The 19,588-nt window shown below is 36.8% G+C and overlaps 3 protein-coding genes across 10 annotated transcripts; 2 read left to right on the forward strand and 1 right to left on the reverse strand.

The window, feature by feature from the left end:
• The first annotated feature begins 924 nt into the window (after positions 1 to 924).
• Positions 925 to 6,092, forward strand: LOC105685453 (juvenile hormone esterase). Of its 2 annotated transcripts, none has more exons than XM_020852148.2 (9): positions 925 to 1,290; positions 1,925 to 2,216; positions 2,284 to 2,469; positions 2,550 to 2,755; positions 2,830 to 3,001; positions 5,042 to 5,208; positions 5,284 to 5,431; positions 5,522 to 5,657; positions 5,723 to 6,092. In XM_020852148.2, exons 1-9 carry the CDS (start codon positions 1,081 to 1,083, stop codon positions 5,907 to 5,909), a joined length of 1,704 nt encoding a protein of 567 aa, XP_020707807.2. In that variant the 5' UTR covers positions 925 to 1,080; the 3' UTR covers positions 5,910 to 6,092. The 2 variants fall into 2 exon arrangements, with proteins under 2 accessions (XP_020707807.2, XP_048507555.1); XM_048651598.1 differs by lacking the exon at positions 925 to 1,290 and adding an exon at positions 1,622 to 1,774.
• On the reverse strand, positions 6,093 to 8,628 carry LOC105685454 (protein disulfide-isomerase A6 homolog). Its single transcript, XM_012399533.3, has 6 exons — positions 8,468 to 8,628; positions 8,128 to 8,330; positions 7,841 to 8,068; positions 7,547 to 7,753; positions 7,123 to 7,448; positions 6,093 to 7,055 (listed from the first exon to the last, which is right to left on the reverse strand). The coding sequence occupies exons 1-6, from the start codon at positions 8,484 to 8,486 to the stop codon at positions 6,737 to 6,739; spliced, it is 1,302 nt and encodes a 433-aa protein (XP_012254956.1). The 5' UTR covers positions 8,487 to 8,628; the 3' UTR covers positions 6,093 to 6,736.
• Positions 8,629 to 8,832: 204 nt separating this feature from the next.
• Positions 8,833 to 19,287, forward strand: LOC105685451 (protein ECT2). 7 transcript variants are annotated; one of them, XM_012399529.3, is made up of 17 exons: positions 8,833 to 9,826; positions 10,646 to 10,856; positions 10,951 to 11,086; positions 11,169 to 11,378; positions 11,470 to 11,616; positions 11,719 to 12,732; positions 12,999 to 13,133; positions 13,214 to 13,457; positions 13,757 to 13,884; positions 13,948 to 14,344; positions 14,448 to 14,888; positions 14,970 to 15,124; positions 15,212 to 15,297; positions 15,572 to 15,610; positions 16,277 to 16,451; positions 16,766 to 16,884; positions 18,051 to 19,287. In XM_012399529.3, the coding sequence occupies exons 1-17, from the start codon at positions 9,760 to 9,762 to the stop codon at positions 18,094 to 18,096; spliced, it is 3,750 nt and encodes a 1,249-aa protein (XP_012254952.2). In that variant the 5' UTR covers positions 8,833 to 9,759; the 3' UTR covers positions 18,097 to 19,287. The 7 variants fall into 7 exon arrangements, with proteins under 7 accessions (XP_012254952.2, XP_012254951.2, XP_012254950.2 ...); XM_012399528.3 differs by having other exon boundaries at positions 13,766 to 13,884; positions 15,572 to 15,664; XM_012399527.3 differs by having other exon boundaries at positions 8,834 to 9,826; positions 15,572 to 15,664; positions 18,051 to 18,291.
• Positions 19,288 to 19,588: the final 301 nt, after the last annotated feature.

The following is a 19,588-nucleotide window of genomic DNA, read 5'->3' on the forward strand; positions in this document are numbered from 1 at the left end:
ATTTTCCGATACTTTGCGTACACATCAGGTGTATTTTTACACCTTATTAAGAACTTGAATTGCTGGGAGTTTTCTTCGTTGTTGGAAACAATTTTTCTAAATTTTTTAGGCGTTATCGGAAAGCTGGTCACTGAATCTCAATTAATGAATCTCTGAAAGAGTTGGTAGGATCTCAGAGTTTATTCGGATCTGAATATGACTTTAAAAGTTCAGAATTTAACTTGCGGAGTGAAACAATTGTGCCCGATGGTTCTGTAGAGGTCACCGAACAGACTATGACATCAAAATTCACAAATACATCGCACAATTCAATTTCAATAACAAATTCATCTTCAACTTTTTAATTCTAAACTCGTTTTCGAATTAAACTTCAGTTATACGAGTATAACGCAGCATAATTTTGTTTTGCAAATGCGTACAATTAGAAAGTATTTAAGGAGTCTGCACTACCTGTTTGTGAAACAATTAATGATGTGTCATCGTTGTACTGCAAGTTATACAATTGCTTGTTATTTTTATCATTCAAATGTTATAATCACATAATGAATAATGGACGTCAAACTTTACATCTCGATAGAGCTTGAGATCCATTGCGATCGTTGGACGATCCCGAAATCCATATCTCCAAAGCATAAAATTGATAAATCTATCACGTGAAATGTATAAACTCATTTCTCAAAAGGAACTTCGGTCCCTAAACTTCGATCAAGGGAAATGTAAACCTATATCCGAGATTCATAGCGCGATAAGTACGTAACAGAATATAAAATATCTACTTAAGGCGATAACAGAATCTGCTTGTCATTATCGTCATAATTTTTTATAAACAGCCGAGGTATCATTTTGAAATGAGCAAATCTGAATTCGATTACGCCAATCGCTTTGGCCGAAGTATTATCCATATCCCCCATCATCCGTCTATCATTTTCAAGCCTGTTTAGATAGTGGCGGGAATAATCGGCTTTGAAATCGTCGATCTTCAGTCTCCATATAATTCTTAGACAGACCGAACGCTGTCCAGCGTACCGCTACTGCAAAAAAGTGACAAATCGTTTTTGTTAACTAATAAATAGGCTCAAAATGAAAAAACTCACTACAATAGTTCCGGTGCTATCCTTTGTTATAGTTTTTTTATATAACCGACATTTCACCTACGATTATGTAGAGGTGCAAATTGACAAGGGGATTTTGAAGGGATTTAAAACAACAACCGGAAGATCAAACGCTGATTATTACGCTTTTAAAGGCATTCCCTACGCCAAACCACCAGTTGGAGAACGAAGGTTCAAGGTCGGTGCAATTTCAGACTATATTCGATTACTTTGAATCGTCGTCATCCCATTATTAGACAGATTCGGATAATCGTCAATAAGGAACACCCAGAATTACGGAATGCAGTATTCAGGTACTCCATAATTACCGTTCCAAAATTCCTCAGCTGACCGAGAAACGCTGACCTTCAACAGTTTCTCTAAGTATTGGAACAAGTTCACGTTCATGTACTAGATCGGTATAAGCCACTGCTATACATATGTATAACCTGTACGGTTATACACACACATATTAATTGAGGTCACGCGACGTCAGTGCTAGTTTTTGAACCCGCTAGTCAATCTGCCGGTAATTATGCGACCGTTTGAAACACCTGTAGACAGGTATTGTTGAACCTGAAGTCTGGAGGCTCAGTGGTTGCCAAATACTAGGTTAGAATAATAGACTAGGTGGAAAACTTACTCGTGATAACTTTGATATTAGTAACTATTCCAAGAAAAAGGTGAGCTGGATTTATTATCAATGAAATGTTTTCAAATCCGATTACCAAATCACAGCCTCCAAAATGCCATGTTTTTAAAAATATTAAGAATTAATGCAACACCTGAATGCATGATCAAGAGTTTGATTACATTGATTCGTTGATTTATAGGCTCCCGAAGAAGAAGCAGCATGGGCTGGGGTTCGGGATGCTCTATCCCACGGAAACGTATGTCCACACCTGGATTTGGCCTTTGGGTTTCTTCGTGGCCAAGAGGACTGTTTATACCTGAATGTTTACACTCCTTCGGTGTCTTCGGAGGGTCCCTTGCTTCCTGTTATGGTTTGGATACATGGGGGAGGTTTTGTTTTGGGGTCTGGTAACGAGGAAGTTTATGGTTCTAACTATCTCCTTGAAGCAGGAGTGGTACTTGTCACATTGAATTACCGTCTGGGTGCTTTAGGTATATTTCTAATCAAGAGAAGACTCCATGCTTATCCAAAAATATATAAATAACCTGTTGCACGCAGGGTTCCTATCTATCGAAGATGATGAAGCTCCTGGAAATGCAGGGCTTAAGGATCAGGTTGCTGCACTTCGATGGGTCCGAAGAAACATAAAACATTTTGGTGGTGACCCAGAAAGAGTTACTCTTTTTGGAGAAAGTGCTGGTGGAGCTTCTGTGCATCTCCATCTTCTATCGCCCTTGTCGGCAGGTTAGTTAAGTGACACACTCAAGTTTGTTTGTATTCAGATCATTGGTGATTTACCGCCAGCTTTGTCGATTCTGCTTTAGGACTTTTTTCACAAGCCATTGGACAAAGCGGCTCTGGTGCCAATCCATGGGTGATATCGCACAACGTTTCAAACAATACGATCAGACTTGCGGAATGTCTTGGTGCTAAGAATATCGATGGGGATAAAAGACTGGCATTACAATTTCTAAAAACTGCACCTTATGGGGATATTATTAAAATTCAGTCAACTTTGAGAACTTCGGAGGTAATAAATATCAGATTTGTTTGCATTTTGAGAGATGAGATTGTATAGTTTATGATCTCTTCGACAACCTTCAGGAAGTACGTACGCGTGTAGCGTTCTTGTACACCCCGTCTGTTGAGACTGGAGTCAATGTAGATGAAGCATTTCTTCCGGACCATCCAATGGAGATTATACGCTCTGGAAAATTTAACAAGGTACCTTACATCACAGGATACACGAGTCACGAAGGATACTTGTTCATGAAAGGTGTGTAAATATTAGGGTGGGTTGAAAAATTTTTTTTTTTTTTTATTTTCTTAGCATGGGGGCAGAATTTGTACGTTATGAAAAAAGGAAATTTTTTAAACATGGAAAAAAATTTTTTACTTGATATTTTGAGGTAGCCCACTCGTTTTTCGAATAAATAATTAATCAAGTGGGGTACTTCCCGCAAAAAAATTTTTTTTTTGGTCAAAAATCATAGAAAATATAAAAAAATTGTCGATTGTGATTGTTTTTTACTCAACTTCAATTTTGAGTCAAAAAAAGAGCATGTCATTTTTTGATTTCTCGGTCTACGAGAGAGCCCGCACTTTGCTGGAGTCAGGTAGCCAGCAGCGTAGCGCTTTGTTGTGAAACGTCACCTTCAGGGCTGAACAGAGGTGACGCCCCACAACAAACCGCGCGCCCGTGGCTACCTGACTCCAGTTGTAAGCTCGGGTTTGCTGCTGAATTGAGAACTTCGAATATTTTGACCCATGCGACGAATCAAAGTGGGGCCACGACTAAAACCACTCGATATGTCTTGTAATTTTTCTGCTCCCAACAGCGAGTAATTGATGATTACTCGATCGATTGCATGAGTAGATGATTTTGGCTTTCAGATTTGGATTCCTGAGCTGATTATACGTGAGATTACTCTTGAAAAACCAAAAAGAAATTCGATTTTTGAGCAAAAACTAAATCATTGTTTTAATTGGGTTTAATATGCTTTTCTGACGTATTTTGACCTCAGGAATCCGAATCTGAAAGAAAAATCGATGTATCTCTAAAATTGACCGAGTTATCGCCAATTTTCAGCTTTTTGGGGTCAAAAATAAAAAATTGATTTTTTAGTCTATATTAATGTAATTTGAGCTCAGGAATGCGAATCCGAAAGAAAAAATGATCTATCTTAAAAAATGACCGAGTTATCGCCGAATAATCGCATTTTTTTGCATAAATTTGAGGATATCTCGAAGGGAAAAAATCGTAGCTCAATTTGGACAACGGATTCGTGTTCCTGAGGTCAAAATACATAAGAAAAGTGCCATACGATCAATTTTAAAAAATAAAAATTTTTGGCCAAAATTTGAGATTTTTCCAAGGGGTACCCCTTACGATTTTTTCAAATTTTGACCAAAAATTTTTATTTTTTAAAATTGACCATATGGCACTTTTCTTAAGTATTTTGACCCCAGGAACACGAATCCGTTGTCCAAATTGAGCTACGATTTTTTCCCTTCGAGATATCCTCAAATTTATGCAAAAAAATGCGATTATTCGGCGATAACTCGGTCATTTTTGCAGATAGATCATTTTTTCTTTCGAATTCGCATTCCTGAGCTCAAATTACATTAAGATAGACTAAAAAATCAATTTTTTATTTTTGACCCCGAAAAGCTGAAAATTGGCGATAACTCGGTCAATTTTAGAGATACATCGATTTTTCTTTCAGATTCGGATTCCTGAGGTCAAAATACGTCAGAAAAGCGTATTAAACCCAATTAAAACAATGATTTAGTTTTTGCTCAAAAATCGAATTTCTTTTTGGTTTTTCAAGAGTAATCTCACGTATAATCAGCTCAGGAATCCAAATCTGAAAGCCAAAATCATCTACTCATGCAATCGATCGAGTAATCATCAATTACTCGCTGTTGGGAGCAGAAAAATTACAAGACATATCGAGTGGTTTTAGTCGTAGACCCACTTTGATTCGTCGCAATCCATGCATGGGTCGAAATATTCGAATTTCTCAATTCACCAGCAAACCCGAGCTTTGCTGGAGTCAGGTAGCCACGAGTGAGGGGGTTTGTTGTGGGGCGTCACCTCTGCTCAGCCCTGAAGGTGACGTTTCACAACAAAGCGCTACGCTGCTGGCTACTTACTCCAGCAAAGCTCGGGCTCCCATGTAGACCGAGAAAATTCGAATATTTCGACGCATGCATGGATTGCGATAAATCAAAGTGGGTCTACGACTAAAACCGATCGATATGTCTTAATTTTTCTGCTAATGTGGCCATTGTAACTTAATAATTATTATTTCAGAGTTAACGAAACCAGAGACAATGAACGCTGCTTACGAAGACACTGCGAGATACGTTCCGCGTGATATCAAAAACGAAGAGTTCAGAAATGCTCTAGGAAAATCAATCAGGACTTTTTACTTTGAGGATAAACCAATCGGGACTGACAATATATCGAATCTAGTCGATGTAAGTTGATTCTTACTTTTATGAAATCACGTAAGCTCTGTTATTTCTACTTAGCAAAATTTGTCTTCGTTTCAGCTTTACACAGATACGACTTTTGTCGCAGGGATAAACATAGCGACCAAACTCCAGCTCTCTGTGGGTCAAAGCCCGATATATTTTTATCTTTTCTCTTATGATGGTGGATTGAATCTTCTGAAATATTTCTTCAAAATAAGCCTTCCTGGTGCGTTTTACCTCCTCAGTTGCTGATGATTGCCTTGCAACCATCAACTTTTTATTGTTTTGCATTTTTTTAACATCAATAATTAATCAGGTGCGGCGCATGGAGATGAACTCGGTTATCTATTCAACCATCAACTCCTCTTTTGGAGAAAGGCAGAGCCGGCTTCAGAAGACGAAGACGTCATGTTAATGATGGTACGGCTGTGGACTAACTTTGCTAAATATGGGTAAGTATCTGTGACAAATTTAAGAGGTATTTTTCTTAGTATTATCCCTAATCTTTTGTCTACAGCAATCCAACTCCAAAGGGAGACTGGACTGGAAGTCGACTGGAACTCGACTGGAAGCCTACAACGGCGGACAGATTCAATTATTTGCACATCTCAGGAAGGGATAGTAAGCTTGAGGTTAACCCAAACGCGAAACGTGCAGAGTTTTGGGAAAAGGCTTACAAGCAATACGCAGCACTTTCATCGTGACCACATTTTTTGAGGTAGACAATTCATGAAACACTCAATATAGTTGTTATTGATTTTTTTTCTTACGAGTTAAATCATATTCTTACGTTCAATCGTAACCAGGCAGATTCCTCGCACTGCTTAGGACACGATTGCGAATCATAAGAACTATTATTGAAATATCAATAAATAAGTGGAATGGGATATTGTGAGATAATTTATTCGCAAAAATATCCATGGGGTTGACAAATTTTTGTGCTCCGTCTCAGACCCTCAGTGAGCTTATAAGTTTGCCGCCAGAAGAAATTCAAGTTTAATTAGAGTCACACAAGGCAAACGTTGCATGTTTCTTTTGATTTATCGGGGGCACTCCGAGGTATTCAATATATATATGAAATGAGTTTAAGGAATACAAAACACAATCGTTATATTTCGTTATTAACAATACTCATAATGATGATGTTAAAAATTATCAGTAATTACGATTATAATGGTAAGGATGACCTTCAGGTTTTCTTTTCTGCTTTTCGGAAGACGGCATTTGTCCCAAGGAAGAAGATCGTTAAAATATGTATTTACGTAACAGTTTTTAGGCTTATTAATATTTCCGTTTTGGAAAAAAAAAATATGAAAAAAACCTTATATTAGGAATGCACTGACAATACAATGATTTCAATCGAAACTCCCGTGGATTCGTGATCGCGATACATTTTGTGATGTGCTTTCAAGTCATCATCTTTACCATCAGATCAGTCTCCATATCGCCAACACGTTTCGACATTCAATCGATATCGATTGAAGTTCAATTATTCATTGTTTTTACTGTCTTTGGAAACTTTATACATGATCTAGAGTTCGTCTTTTTCATCGAGGTCAATATCACTCAAATCTATGTCTTCTTCCTGAGGGGGCTCGCCATCTTTTCCATCCCATGGCTCTGTTTCGTAAATGGGTGGCAACTGGGCTCCCTTCAAAGGTGCGGTACCACCTCGGCCGTAGCTCAAGTCCCTCAAGAACTCGCCGATACCATCTTCAGAAAAGCTTCCCCTTAAGAGTGAATATTTCATCTTTTTAACATTCACAACTGCCATGGCCGGGTAACCGAAACCACCGATTTCCAACGCTTCTTCAATATTTGGTTGAGTACCAGCCTCGGCCCACACCCATCTAAAGAACGTTAAAAAAATTATTTGACGAATCTAAAAGAAATTTCATTCAATATCTCCACACTCACCCCCACATCTTCTTCTTGTACTTTTCACCCAAATTTTTCAAGACCTTCAAATATCCGTTTCTGCAATCTGCCTGACAGTCGAGAATGTGAGGAAGCACCGAAACCACACACAGAGGTCGACTCTCACAAGTATCTTTCAAAGTCCGCTCGTTCAATATTTGCACAATTTCAGGGGCAGGGATATTCTCGGCAAGTTTTTCGATAGCCCAGTTTACAATGTCGCTACTGGTGCGTCCTCCGTCGTATTCCCCAACTGAATCGGAATCTTTTTTACCCGGGGCAAAGAATTTTACCGTTGGGTAACCCTGTACTCCATATTCACTTGCCTAGGAAAAAAATTGTACAAAATCGAATCGATCTGTTTACAGGTAATAGCCAGACAGATATAAAAATTAGGGTTGAGTATAATGACAACAATAACTACCTTCAAAGTGTGCACTGTGGCATCTAAGGCTCCCAGTTTCACTTTTCCTTTGAGTTCAGAAGCCGCAGACTCCCAATGAGGTGCCAAGTTCTTGCAGTGTCCGCACCAAGGAGCATAAAATTCAACCAGCCACATATCTTCCGATCCAAGTACTAGTTTATCAAAGTTTGCATCGGTAAGTTCGATTACATCTTTGGAGCTACCTGTCTGTAACAAAGTATCAGCGTTCAGGAAGTCATGATTGAAGAGCCATACTGGAATCATTTGCCAGTCGGGACATCAAATTGAGCAAACCTTTGAACCAGAGCTGCTTTTTTTGCCACCCAAAGCAGCCTGTATTTTTTGTTTCGCTGCATTAATTCCTGCATCAACAAAAGCCTGGGCTGTTCGTGCTCCATTGTAATCCTCAGGTTTGTTTTTATCTGAACCAAATACTTTAATAGTCGGGAAACCTTGTACAGAATATTTTCCTGCCAAGGATTTGTGCTCATCAGCGTTTACTGCTCCAACTTTAATGACACCCTGTGGATAGTTAGAAATTAAATTAAATATGAATTAGAGCTTGATAAGCTTGTTTTTACCTTGAGAGCTGTTGCAGCTTTGCCATATTCGGGTACTAGCTGTTGACAGTGTCCACACCATGGTGCATAAAATTCAACAATCCAAACATGGTCGCTTTGCAACACTAAGCGGTCAAAATTGCTTGGTGTTAGGTCTACAACATCAGAACTACTTGGATATAGAGCTTCGGAGGCCGCAATCAGCAGCAACAATCCGAATGCAGCTGCAGGTGCAAGAGATGGACAGTAAATTAGTAAAATGAGTAAAAGAACATAGGTAGATGGCTTATCAATACAAGTGAATCAGAATAGCTGGTTAAATGTGAAAAACCGGCTAAATTTAATAATTTGATTACGTTACCTGGAAAAGTCCGAATCATCTCTACAGATACCTCCGTTCAATATGGATTCAATATTTCAATTTGCAGTAATAAATGTACAGAGATGGGAGTCGTCTAGTGTCGTCGTCGATGATCGGTTTGGCTTTGTGGTTCAACGCGCTTTTCAAGTCGGTCTGTCGCACACCTCCGCAGCTCTCCGTGATTTTTCGTGGACTGCAAGGATTGGTCCACCTCAACATAACGTAACCACGATACGCAAGACGCTTTACGTAAATTCAAAGATCAGGTTATAAAGAAAACATTTTTACCATCATAGAAATTCGAGCAAGAGACTGCAGTGCTGCCGTTTTTAACGGCCATGAAATAAATTGTTACTCGTTGCTGCTGCCGAGTGCTGTAATGGCTAATCTTGCCATTGTGTGTGTGAATTCCTAAATTTTCTCATAAATTTCTACCATCTTCAGTGTCGATAATCATTAGATGACCCCCTGGAATTGTTAACTATACGCTGAAAGTTGTTACTAAAATAAAATCTCAGGTTTTTATGAGCAAAAGTCGCGAGTGGCTATCGTGCGTCTGTCGTATCGTGTTTTAACTCAACGTCGTCGTCGTCGTCGTCCTCTGAAAATTTATAATAATAATTTTCGGCGGATTTCGCACAGTCAAAGAAAAGTAGAAAAGAATCCATTTCGATATAAAGAAAAACTAAAGAACGCTCAGTGCGGCGTGTAAAAATGGACTTCAAATGATTATCTCAAGGAATTTTCCCCTCACTATTATTAATCATTTTCATCTTCATGCTTCATCTTCTTCTGCTGCTGCTTCTTGTCGTGGATGTTTATGGGATGTGGTGCGCGTGCCCAAATCCTGGATATTCGTATGATAATGCACGTTGTAAATACATAACATCATAATGCTAGACTACGATCCGTCATCGTCCCCTCGTCCTGTGTATGCATATTATAAATAATCATTTCAAACAATCAATAGATGCCAGGTAATCGATAATTAATCAAAGTTTAAAATCGTGTAGCGCTCGATGCGTCTCGGAAACTCAACAAAAATTGAAAGCTAAAAACAAACAAAAACCAAAATAATAAGAAGATGACTACAAATAGGATTCAAGATAGGAGTAGTCAGAGGCTTATTCATTTTTTATCTTTTTGTTAACCTCTCCTATCTAGACTTTTAAAAGTAACATTTTTCTTTTATCATCAGATCATAAACCAATAAAACCAGTGAAAAGTTTTTTAAACTTGTGTAATTGTGAAGTATTAGTATATTAGTATTTGTGTATCAGTGGTTAGCCAAAATGGAAGAGCAAAGCGTTCACAGCAGTACAAGCGATATAAATAGTGAGGAGGCAGCAAAGACCGAGCGTGAGTTAATCATTCTCTGATACATATTATGTTGGGCACTATAACCCCCCCAACTGATCAGGTCTTTCAAAAACTGCCTATAATGATTATTATATCTGATCAAATAACCTACATGATACGTTACATCGATACCACCTGACTACATACATAAATGTCTGGTTGTTTGCATTGGCAAAAAAGAACATATTCAACTACATCATTACCGTTGTCGCTAATTGTCTAGTAGCAGCTCTTCAATTTTCTTGTGCTCTCTCATTTTATTAATATTCTCTCAGGCATAGACTCGTGATCCTTGTACTTTGAGCCTTGAATCCTCTCGTTTTAAGCATTAAAATTCATGGGGATGGGCAAAGATCGAGTCGTAGACTTCGAATAATGAATTGATGTTACTTAGCAAACGTTTTTATTCACCTTTAACACCTGTTTGAGCTGATAAGTTTATTTTTAGTTAGGAGAGGGGAGATTTTATATATGTATCAGTATTTCATTTTCTACACGATTGATATTATCTCAGAGTATGAATACTGATAATAACTAGGCTACATGCATTCGGTTCAGCTATTACGTACATACAAAATTATTGCCAAGAGAGATAACAATCCTCAACCAACAATCGGCTACCAATTAAGAAGCCAGATGGTAACAGTTATGAGTAACTGATGATGATTGTTTGAAAACACTTGATTTTACATCAGAATCACAACATATTCAGTAATGCAGACATATTACAAAAATTACGGTATAAATTCAGGTCACTTTTCTCAAAGAATTATATCATTTTCTTTTGGTTTGAAAGCATTTCTCTGTTTGCACCATCAGCGCTGATAATACCCCGCAAAAAGAGAATATGCCTAGTTGGAAGCACAGGAGAAGACCCAGCGCTTGGAGCAGCTGCCCAGCAGTTCAGTGTCCCTGTATTGAAGTCAGAAACAGGAACGGAGTATTTGGAAGATACAACATATTGCACTTATTTCATACTTATGAAATTTGAAGGTCCCGAATACGATGCTCTTCACAAAAGCGCCCATAGGTATGAAAGCAGTCAAAAAAACAGTGAAAACACAGCAATGTGATGGAACAAATTCAATGTGATGATTCAACATTGTCATTTATTATTTCTGCAGGATACTTGGGCCAACTGCTCTGCTCCAGTTGGCTGAAAAAAAGGATTCACTGCCCAGTATAAACCGGCCAATGTACACCCAAGCAATGTTGGGATCTGTTGTTGTTTTTACCGGGTTTAGGAAAAAAGAAGAATTGGTAATTTTATTTTTATCGCCTTTTTTTTTTTTACAAGCCTCTGAAAAATCATCCAAACCATACTGTGACGCTTTCATTACAGACAAAGTTGATCAACATGATCCACAGTATGGGCGGTAGCATAAGGAAAGAAATGGGTGTAAAAGTAACGCACTTGATAGCAAACTGCTGCGGGGGTGACAAATACAGATATGCCGTCACATTCAGGGTTCCAATTATGTCCATGGATTGGGTTACCGCACTTTGGGATGCAAGGGACGATCTCACAAGTTTTGGTTCCAATGACAAACTGGTGATTAATCCTACAATTTCTAAATTCTGAAACATTTTCGAGCAGATAAAGTAAAACAGAAATTGATCCATCTTTTTAAATTTCTGTGCAGATAGCAGCTCACAAGTTGAAACCCTTCTTTGGCGCAAAAGTCTGCTTTTTCGGTTTTCCTGATGAGGAAAAAAAACACATGTGCGAGGTCTTGCAGCAACAGGGCGGAGAACCCGCAGAAATTGACGACCCTAATTGTACACATGTGGTATGTTCAAGTTCGGCTTTTTCAATATTTTAATGAATTTCTTAGAATCTGGCTTCAACAAGCTTCGCTAACGTTTTTACTGCTGCACAATTTGCGATCTAGGTAACTGACAAAGACGACAACTGTGGTACTTCAAAATCAGTTGAAACTAATTCAATTCCTGTCCGCTCAAAATACCCACCATTTTCCTTCACTTATTATAACCCCTACACAAACCAAATTCCGACAATTGATAAGAGAAATGGTAACGCAGAGACTGTTTCTTCCCATTTTAAAGACTCTGGCCAAGATCTTGACAATCCTAAATGCAAAAAAAACAGTGAAACTTTTTCTGATCATCGCGAGTGCACGCGACAATCCAACAGTGGTATGAACGAAACATCCAGTCAATATGATTCTGCTATTTCTTTGGATAGCACTTCTTTCATTCCTGACGACTCTTGCGACTACGCTTTTGATTTTATTGCTAATATTTCGAGCTCAACTAGAACTTCTCAGGGATCTGACGAGGGTTTTGTTTCTCTAAATTCGTCTCAGCTATTCTCTACCTGTAGTAATTTCTGCCGAGAAGATGATGACACTTCTTCGTCTTCCTTATTCAAAATCACCACTGAAATGAAGAAAGAGAAGAAATCGTTTAAGAGCATTGAATCGGTAACTCCCCTGAATATCATCCAGCCAAAAAATCGGTCTAAAAAAACTTTATGGAAGAAGTCAAAGTCATGTATCTTGGTTAGCAAGCCATTGCCCTCCACCAGAAGCAAAATATTCTTCAGAAATCATTCACAACCCAATTTATCAAATTTCAAGATGACAACAAAGATTTTTAGGAAGAATTCTGTACCTGCTCATCCTCAATTCTCAAGATTTCGAACCCTCCTGCTTCACAGAATGATTAACCATGCAGGATTTCCCTCAAATTTTTGCCCCAGGAATTTGATCCCCAATTCTAGAAACCTGTATCCAAAAATTCACCTTCCTCGTCGAAGATCACAGAGAACACTCGGCCCGAATCTTAGTACAACCAGAAATTGGAGGATTGGTCAGAGAACCGCCGATCACCAAGCTATCACAGAGAAAATGGAAACGGAAAATGAAAATCCGGATTTTTTGCCGGTACTTTTTGCTTGTTTCAGACTGGGGATCGGATCTGGGCTCCCTTTGTTAGTTATACTAACAACCGAAAATTTCCAAAATCCAATCCGAACTTTTCCTAAAATTTGTACCGATTTGTCCAGGGAATAGAAAATACCTAACCAGTGGTTTTGTGAATGTATATGTTTTATTCGAATCAGTTTTTTCCTTCTGTTGTGCTTGTAAATTGTGGGCGTTGCCTGGTTTGAAAGTTTGACCAATCATCATTGAATTTTACGTTTCAACAGGTCGTTGATGAGTCCAATGTGAATTCTCTACCTGATTTAGCATCCGTCAGAGCCCACATAGTGAAAGCTGAGTGGTTCTGGACGTCCGTACAGAACGAAGGCGCTGCAGATGAAAAAGAGTACCTGTTCGAAGATGTGAGCTGAAATTTAAACTTAGCTTTAAATTCTTAGCTTTCTAAAATCCCTGGTATTTTTGATTTGCTTGATATTCTCAGTATTTGGAATCTGTTGTATCACCGTTGGCAACAGCACGGAGGGACAGTCAGGCAGCTACTCCAACTACAGCTTCAACAAGGAGAAAACGCAAGAGACTCGCTGAAACTTTATCTAGTCTAGTTCAAAATGGTGCCGATTCCCCAGCCGTCCATAAACGAAGATCAAGCATAAGTGACGCAGGACATCTGAGTGTCAGTGGAAGTTTTTTAGACTGCACTTCGAGCCCAGATAAACAACTGGATGGTAAGTGCTGTGTAATAATTGATGTTTTTGGTTGTCACATTAAATTTCGATTATCAGACTTCCTTCGACTTATGATGGTTCCGCTGTTTCGAGAGACAATTTTTTTCTTTTTTTTTTTCCTCCTCATCAATAACGTCACTTATTAACTGCCATTGTCGCTCGGATAATTGATTTAGGAATTTGAAGTTGAAATTATGAGAAAAAAGTTGCATGCATTGAAAAAATACTAACTATCTAACATGGACCATTAATATGAGAGGGAAGAAACTGACTTATTGAATTGAGTTGGTAACCGACAGCTATTCCAGAGGTAGAAGCTGCCAGCACAGAAACAACGAGAAAAAATCTTTCCCCTAGACATCAAGTATTCTTAGAACTTGTAACTACCGAATCTAACTACGTCGGAATCCTTAGCACAATTATGACGGTGAGTAACAAAAATATTTCAACATCGAATTCGACTGGCTGTTTGATGTCATTCAATTTACAGCTGTTTAAATCTCCGCTTGAAGACCTGATAGAAACAAGTGGTGAGCTTTTAAACAGTACGGAGGCAAAAATAATATTTGGAAATTTTCCTCCGATATACGAAGTGCACAAACGGATGCTCGAAGAGCTACGATACAATGCTGGTCACTGGGTAGAGGACGTTAGCATAGGAAATATATTTTTAAAGTATGCTCCAGACCTGGTCAAAGCGTATCCTCCATACGTTAATTTCTTTGAAAATACTAAAGAAATGTTGGAGGAATGCGATCAAAACAAACCCAGGTTTCACGCGTTTCTTAAAATCTGTCAAACCAAACCAGAATGTGGGAGGCAGAGCCTCAAAGAACTGCTCATTAAACCTGTACAGAGGTTGCCCAGTATTAGCTTATTGTTAAATGGTGAGTTCTGTTTGTTTGCTTCTTTTTTCATTCTTCCTTTTTTAGTTTTTTTCAATTAATCCACTTTGTGGCCGATCTAATTGTTTTGAATATCGCTTTTCAGATATTCTTAAGCATACCAATAAAAACAATCCAGACCACAGTGCTTTGGAGTTGTCTATAAGTAGCATAAAGGAGGTGATGACGTATATAAATGAAGATAAGAGAAAAACTGAGGGCCAGTTGGTCATGTTTGACATATTCAACGAGATAGACAACTGCCCGCCCCATCTGGTATCTTCACATCGTTCATTCATAGGAAAATGCGAAGTTATGGAGCTCGGTGAGGGACTCAGTGGACGGGGGGATCACCTTGTGCTTTTCTTATTCACCGACACGCTAGAAATATGTAAAAAGAGATCGAAAGCCTTCAACTCCCTAAAGAGCCCAAAAGAAGCTAATGGACTACATCCCACAAAGCTTAGTCAAGGAAAACCATACAAACATATCAGAATGCTGTCGCTCAATACGATAAAGAGGGTTGTGGATATCAAAGAAACTGACGGTGTGTATTTCAGACCTTATGTATTTGATCTCTTCAATATGTGAATAATTACGAGCGTTTCTCTCCGGGGCTTGTTTACAGAATGTCATAAAGTATTTGCTCTGATGGTTCGGAGCAATCAGGAGCTGAAGGAAAAACTTTTTTCTTTTACTATTACGGACGAGGAAGTTAACAAGACTAATTATCTAAGAATTCTATGCAGACAGATGGCCAACTCCGTGTGCAAAGCCGACGCGGTAGATCTTTTGAATTACAATGATATTTTCGAAAACTAGTCGCTGATGACTCTTATTTAAAAAAACATTTTTTTCAACATCCCACAGGACACATTTTTGATCAGTCTGGATTCCCATCAGTTAGAAATCGACACGAGCGACGTAGCTTTAGGAACTTTGAGTAAAGCATTTAAGTAAGTCTTTCTTCAATTTATCATCTCACGTTTATCTCTTTCTTCTTTTAAAATATTTTATATTTCTCACGGTATCTATTCTGTATCAGTTGAGGAGCCGATTTCGTGGCTCCTTGTTATTGGAAGTGCATTTAGATTATAATCAAACTCTCATAGATGAATTAATTTATTGTTACCATAAGTTATAATTAGTGGGAATCTTTTTTATTTCTGTTTCTTTTGTGTCGCATGTGAACAAACAAATAATGGGGCGTCGACCCGCGTTTGGTTGCAGGAGCCTATTTCATAACTTTTACCTGGAGTATATGGACCCGTATGTGTTCCTACTCAATAGCATGTGTGAAACCACGTTACATGTCCCACTGCCGTCAGTTTACGCAACAAGGCTGATTATGTTTTATTTTCGCTTTTGTTTCCCCATCCTTGAATCCCCATCAACGCTTACAATTTTTATTTCAATTATTAGCATTGTTGTTTAGAGACAAAACTCGAAACTTTTATTATTCCATTACCACGTGCATGCCCAGTTCAATTTAGTCGTTGTTATTATTTTCTTATTATATATTCTTTTTTTTTTCTTCAATTTTTCCAAATACGGTGAACCTTTTGATAAAAAAAATTTAATTCTCTGTAGTCTATTTTATGCACGTGATTTGCTATTACTTTATTTAAAATTGAAAAATTCAAGAACACAAGACCTTGTTTGATAAATATGAACGAGTGGCAGTTGTAGCTAAAACCCTCTTGTTTGTCAGAAACATTATTTTCACTGATTGAGGATGCAACGAATATTTGGATTCGATCTAAATCTAAATAGACAAAACAAAATACCTTGGAAAAAAAAAAACTATATGTCAGTGAAAGTAATGGATCTGGAAGCGTTGCGATTTTTAACAAATATAAAAAAAAAAAAATTTCAAGAATCTTATTAAACAAACGGAATACCATTCAATGATGAAATCGATATAATTTTGCACAGGTTCGCCTCTCGCACGAGAATGAAAGTTGGACGAGCTTTTAGTTTTAACAAGACACCAAGCAAACTAAAAAGAGCAATGTCTACGATGATGTCACCCTTTGGATCTACGAACAGTTTGACACCCGCAAGTCAACAACTCGCTCAGATGCGGTTAGCCAGCTGTAATAACATTAACGTTAGTTGACATTTTTATGTTGTATGGTTCTCATTTTCATCCTCCAACTATATCAATTCTTATCTTTTCAATCCCTTCTCCCCGGTCCATCTACTTGTGCCTACAAACTATTCTTCTCCCTCAACGACCATCTAACCAGACCTAATATTGTATGAATTGTTGTTCATGCATCTATGGATTAAAATTCTGTGTCAATTTTTGTAAGTATATCTTTCGATCGTACGATTTTTTCTCTGATTTTTCATCGACAAACAATCAAGAACTTTCTTCTTCACCTGATCCTGCTTCGATTAAAGATATATTTCTCCTTGTAGGAACTTGGTAATGGCGGTTCGGGCTCCCCTACGAGAGATGACGTATTGGTAGCTCCGATGTCTGTTCAGCCAACCCGAAAAGCTAAATGCAGTTCTCTTAGCATGGCATCATTAAGAAGGTTGTAGCAATAAAACACAAAAACTGATATACAATTATTTATCCAATTTTCATGATGCTATTATTGCTAAATATCATAACTTAACCGCCTCATATTCATAATCATCATCCCGAATCTTTGGCTTGCTAATATCAGCGCCGTACATCTACTTTGTTCTGTTTTTTTTTTTTTTTTTCTTTTTAAAAAAAACAAAATTGATCTGCTTATTATCACTCGACGGTTTGGAAACAAATTTTTGTGTTTTTTTTTCGCCTACTACTAATTGGTTGTGAAACACATGATTAAACACGAAATTCATAGATTCAAACTCCTCCGTTACATGGAAAAAAACCGAAAAAAAAAACCAACTGTGCCTATGCGTATTATGATAACATACGCTAACGTATGTTCCTCTAGCGTGAATGTTATTAATGATACCTACTTGATTAGCGCTATCATCATCATCATCAGAATCGTCATCATCATCATCATCGTTATTCTTATTATTTTTATTATTATTATCATTATTATAATTATTATCGATATTGTTATTATTAATAACATGTATAGTTGTTAATATTATTTATTTTTCAAAACTACGTTCATATCAATTTTATTGATTATTGTAGACGTTATTCCAATAATCAGTCAATGAACTAATTGGTCGATCAATCATGCTACATAATTCCCTTCATCTCCAACGAAATAGTGCTACTAAACAATTATTTTAAGTGTGTACGCACGGACCTATGATATATTGCATAAATCTACTCATAGTTCTTACCGAAAATGTTATTATTATTTTTAGATTATCATTATTACTATTATTATAATTATTGTTATTGTAATTAGTATTATTACTGTGTGTATATTTTGGAAAAATAATTTCTGAAGCAGAAAAATGCCGAATGAATAAAAATTGGTGTTTTTCAGCTACAGAGAAAAAAAAATCACAAATAGGCTGAATATTCTTTGCGGTGTATTTAAAAATCCTAACCATCTTTCTCGTTGCTAAAATTCCTTTTGTTTGTTTCGCCAGAGTTTTTTAACGAACTATTTTTGTTTGCTTTCGCAGTAATCCATACACAGCTTGTTAATAAGAGCTTCTTTGTGATGAAATATGAATTAGTTGTTATTATCGCTGACATTTAACTTGGTTCTCTTTTCCCTTTGATTTATTTTATCAGAAACTGTTCGGAGGAGGTTGTGCAGGAGAAAAAAACTGAACTTTGAGTGGCGACGAATTAAAAAGCAAAAGAGAATAATTGGCAACGAGGAGAAAAAGAATTTGATCTTCAAGGATTATAAGGAAAAATGGGAGGCGATGAAACAATCCGATGATAATCGATGGATTTATTGTATAGCGGATATAATAATGTACATAATTAATTAATTTATTTATTAATTGATAAATCGTACAGATTGTAATGATTATTTTTGAAAGTTGAAAACTCACTTCCTGTTTGCCTGGTATGTATTCCTATCGAGTCACTGTGTCTGTGCGAGTGTATGCTGTGAGGAGAAATCTATTTTTCTTTTTTTTTCTTCATTTCACTCTTCTTTTCTTAAAATTCAACAATGGTCTGCAAGAAAATTACTTTTTAACGAACGAAAAGTGCATATTCGTACGAGGCAGCGAATAACGTGAATCGATGAATCATTTCAATATGATAGCTTCTCGTTCTGGTATCATCGTGTAATAGAGAAAAAAAAATCCAACGAAAGAAAACGGTGTATTTATCTCTGTATTTTCATCTCAGGGAACGGTATAAAATAATTATGTTATAATGATGATGATGATAATCATTTTAATGAACATAGTAATAATAATAATAATAATAATAATTAGAATTGCAGTGTTTCACTGAGATGTATGAGATGTATTGTAGTACTACTATTAACATCTTGAAATGTATTTCTGTGGTGTTTTAGATATTAAGATTTAGAAGAAGAAAAATTTTATTATTAGTTTTGTATAATACCGAAGAAAAAAGAAAAACATGTGAAAGAACAGTAATCAATAAATAAATAAGTAATTCCTGGTGAAAAAACAAAATTGAAAAAAAAAAATGAATAACAAAAAAAAAAGATCGGAGAATTAGATAGCTTTTTTTTTTGCAATCTTTTGATCTAACAATTGGATATTAAAAAATTGAAATTATTTGACAAGAGCTAAATATATTAACTAAGTATTTGATTATACATAATAAACGATTATTTAAGTGCAAAAAATAAAATACATATATTTAAAACTTCGAAGAAAAAAGGACACTTTTTTTGTTAAAAAAGTCATCGTCATTTTGAAAACTAAATTAGGGTATACAATTTGAAGAGAAAAAAGAATTGAAAGATTACAAGAAAAAAATAAATAAATAAATACAAAAGCATGTAGAAAAAGTGATGGATTAAAACGTTGTAAAATAATTATTCCCTCATAACTTGGATATATCATTCTAATACGAGATCCTATAAACGAAATCATAACTTCAATTCATACTTCGCGCGTAACTACCTAAACCGCGCGGTAAATTTGTTTTGAATCGAAGATTTGAATATTTCGATATATCTCGAAAATCGATCTCTCGTAAAACGAGAGCACGGCGGCAATTGTTTTTGTCGTTCGGTGCTTACAAGCGTTAGTTTGGCCGTTAATTTTGATTGTTCACAAGTTTAATTGTCGAAATATCTTTTAATTTCTAAAGAATAAGTAATTATTATGGTGATT

Source organism: Athalia rosae, chromosome 3 (genome assembly GCF_917208135.1).
Source record: "Athalia rosae chromosome 3, iyAthRosa1.1, whole genome shotgun sequence".
Classification (NCBI taxonomy): Eukaryota; Metazoa; Arthropoda; class Insecta; order Hymenoptera; family Athaliidae; genus Athalia; species Athalia rosae.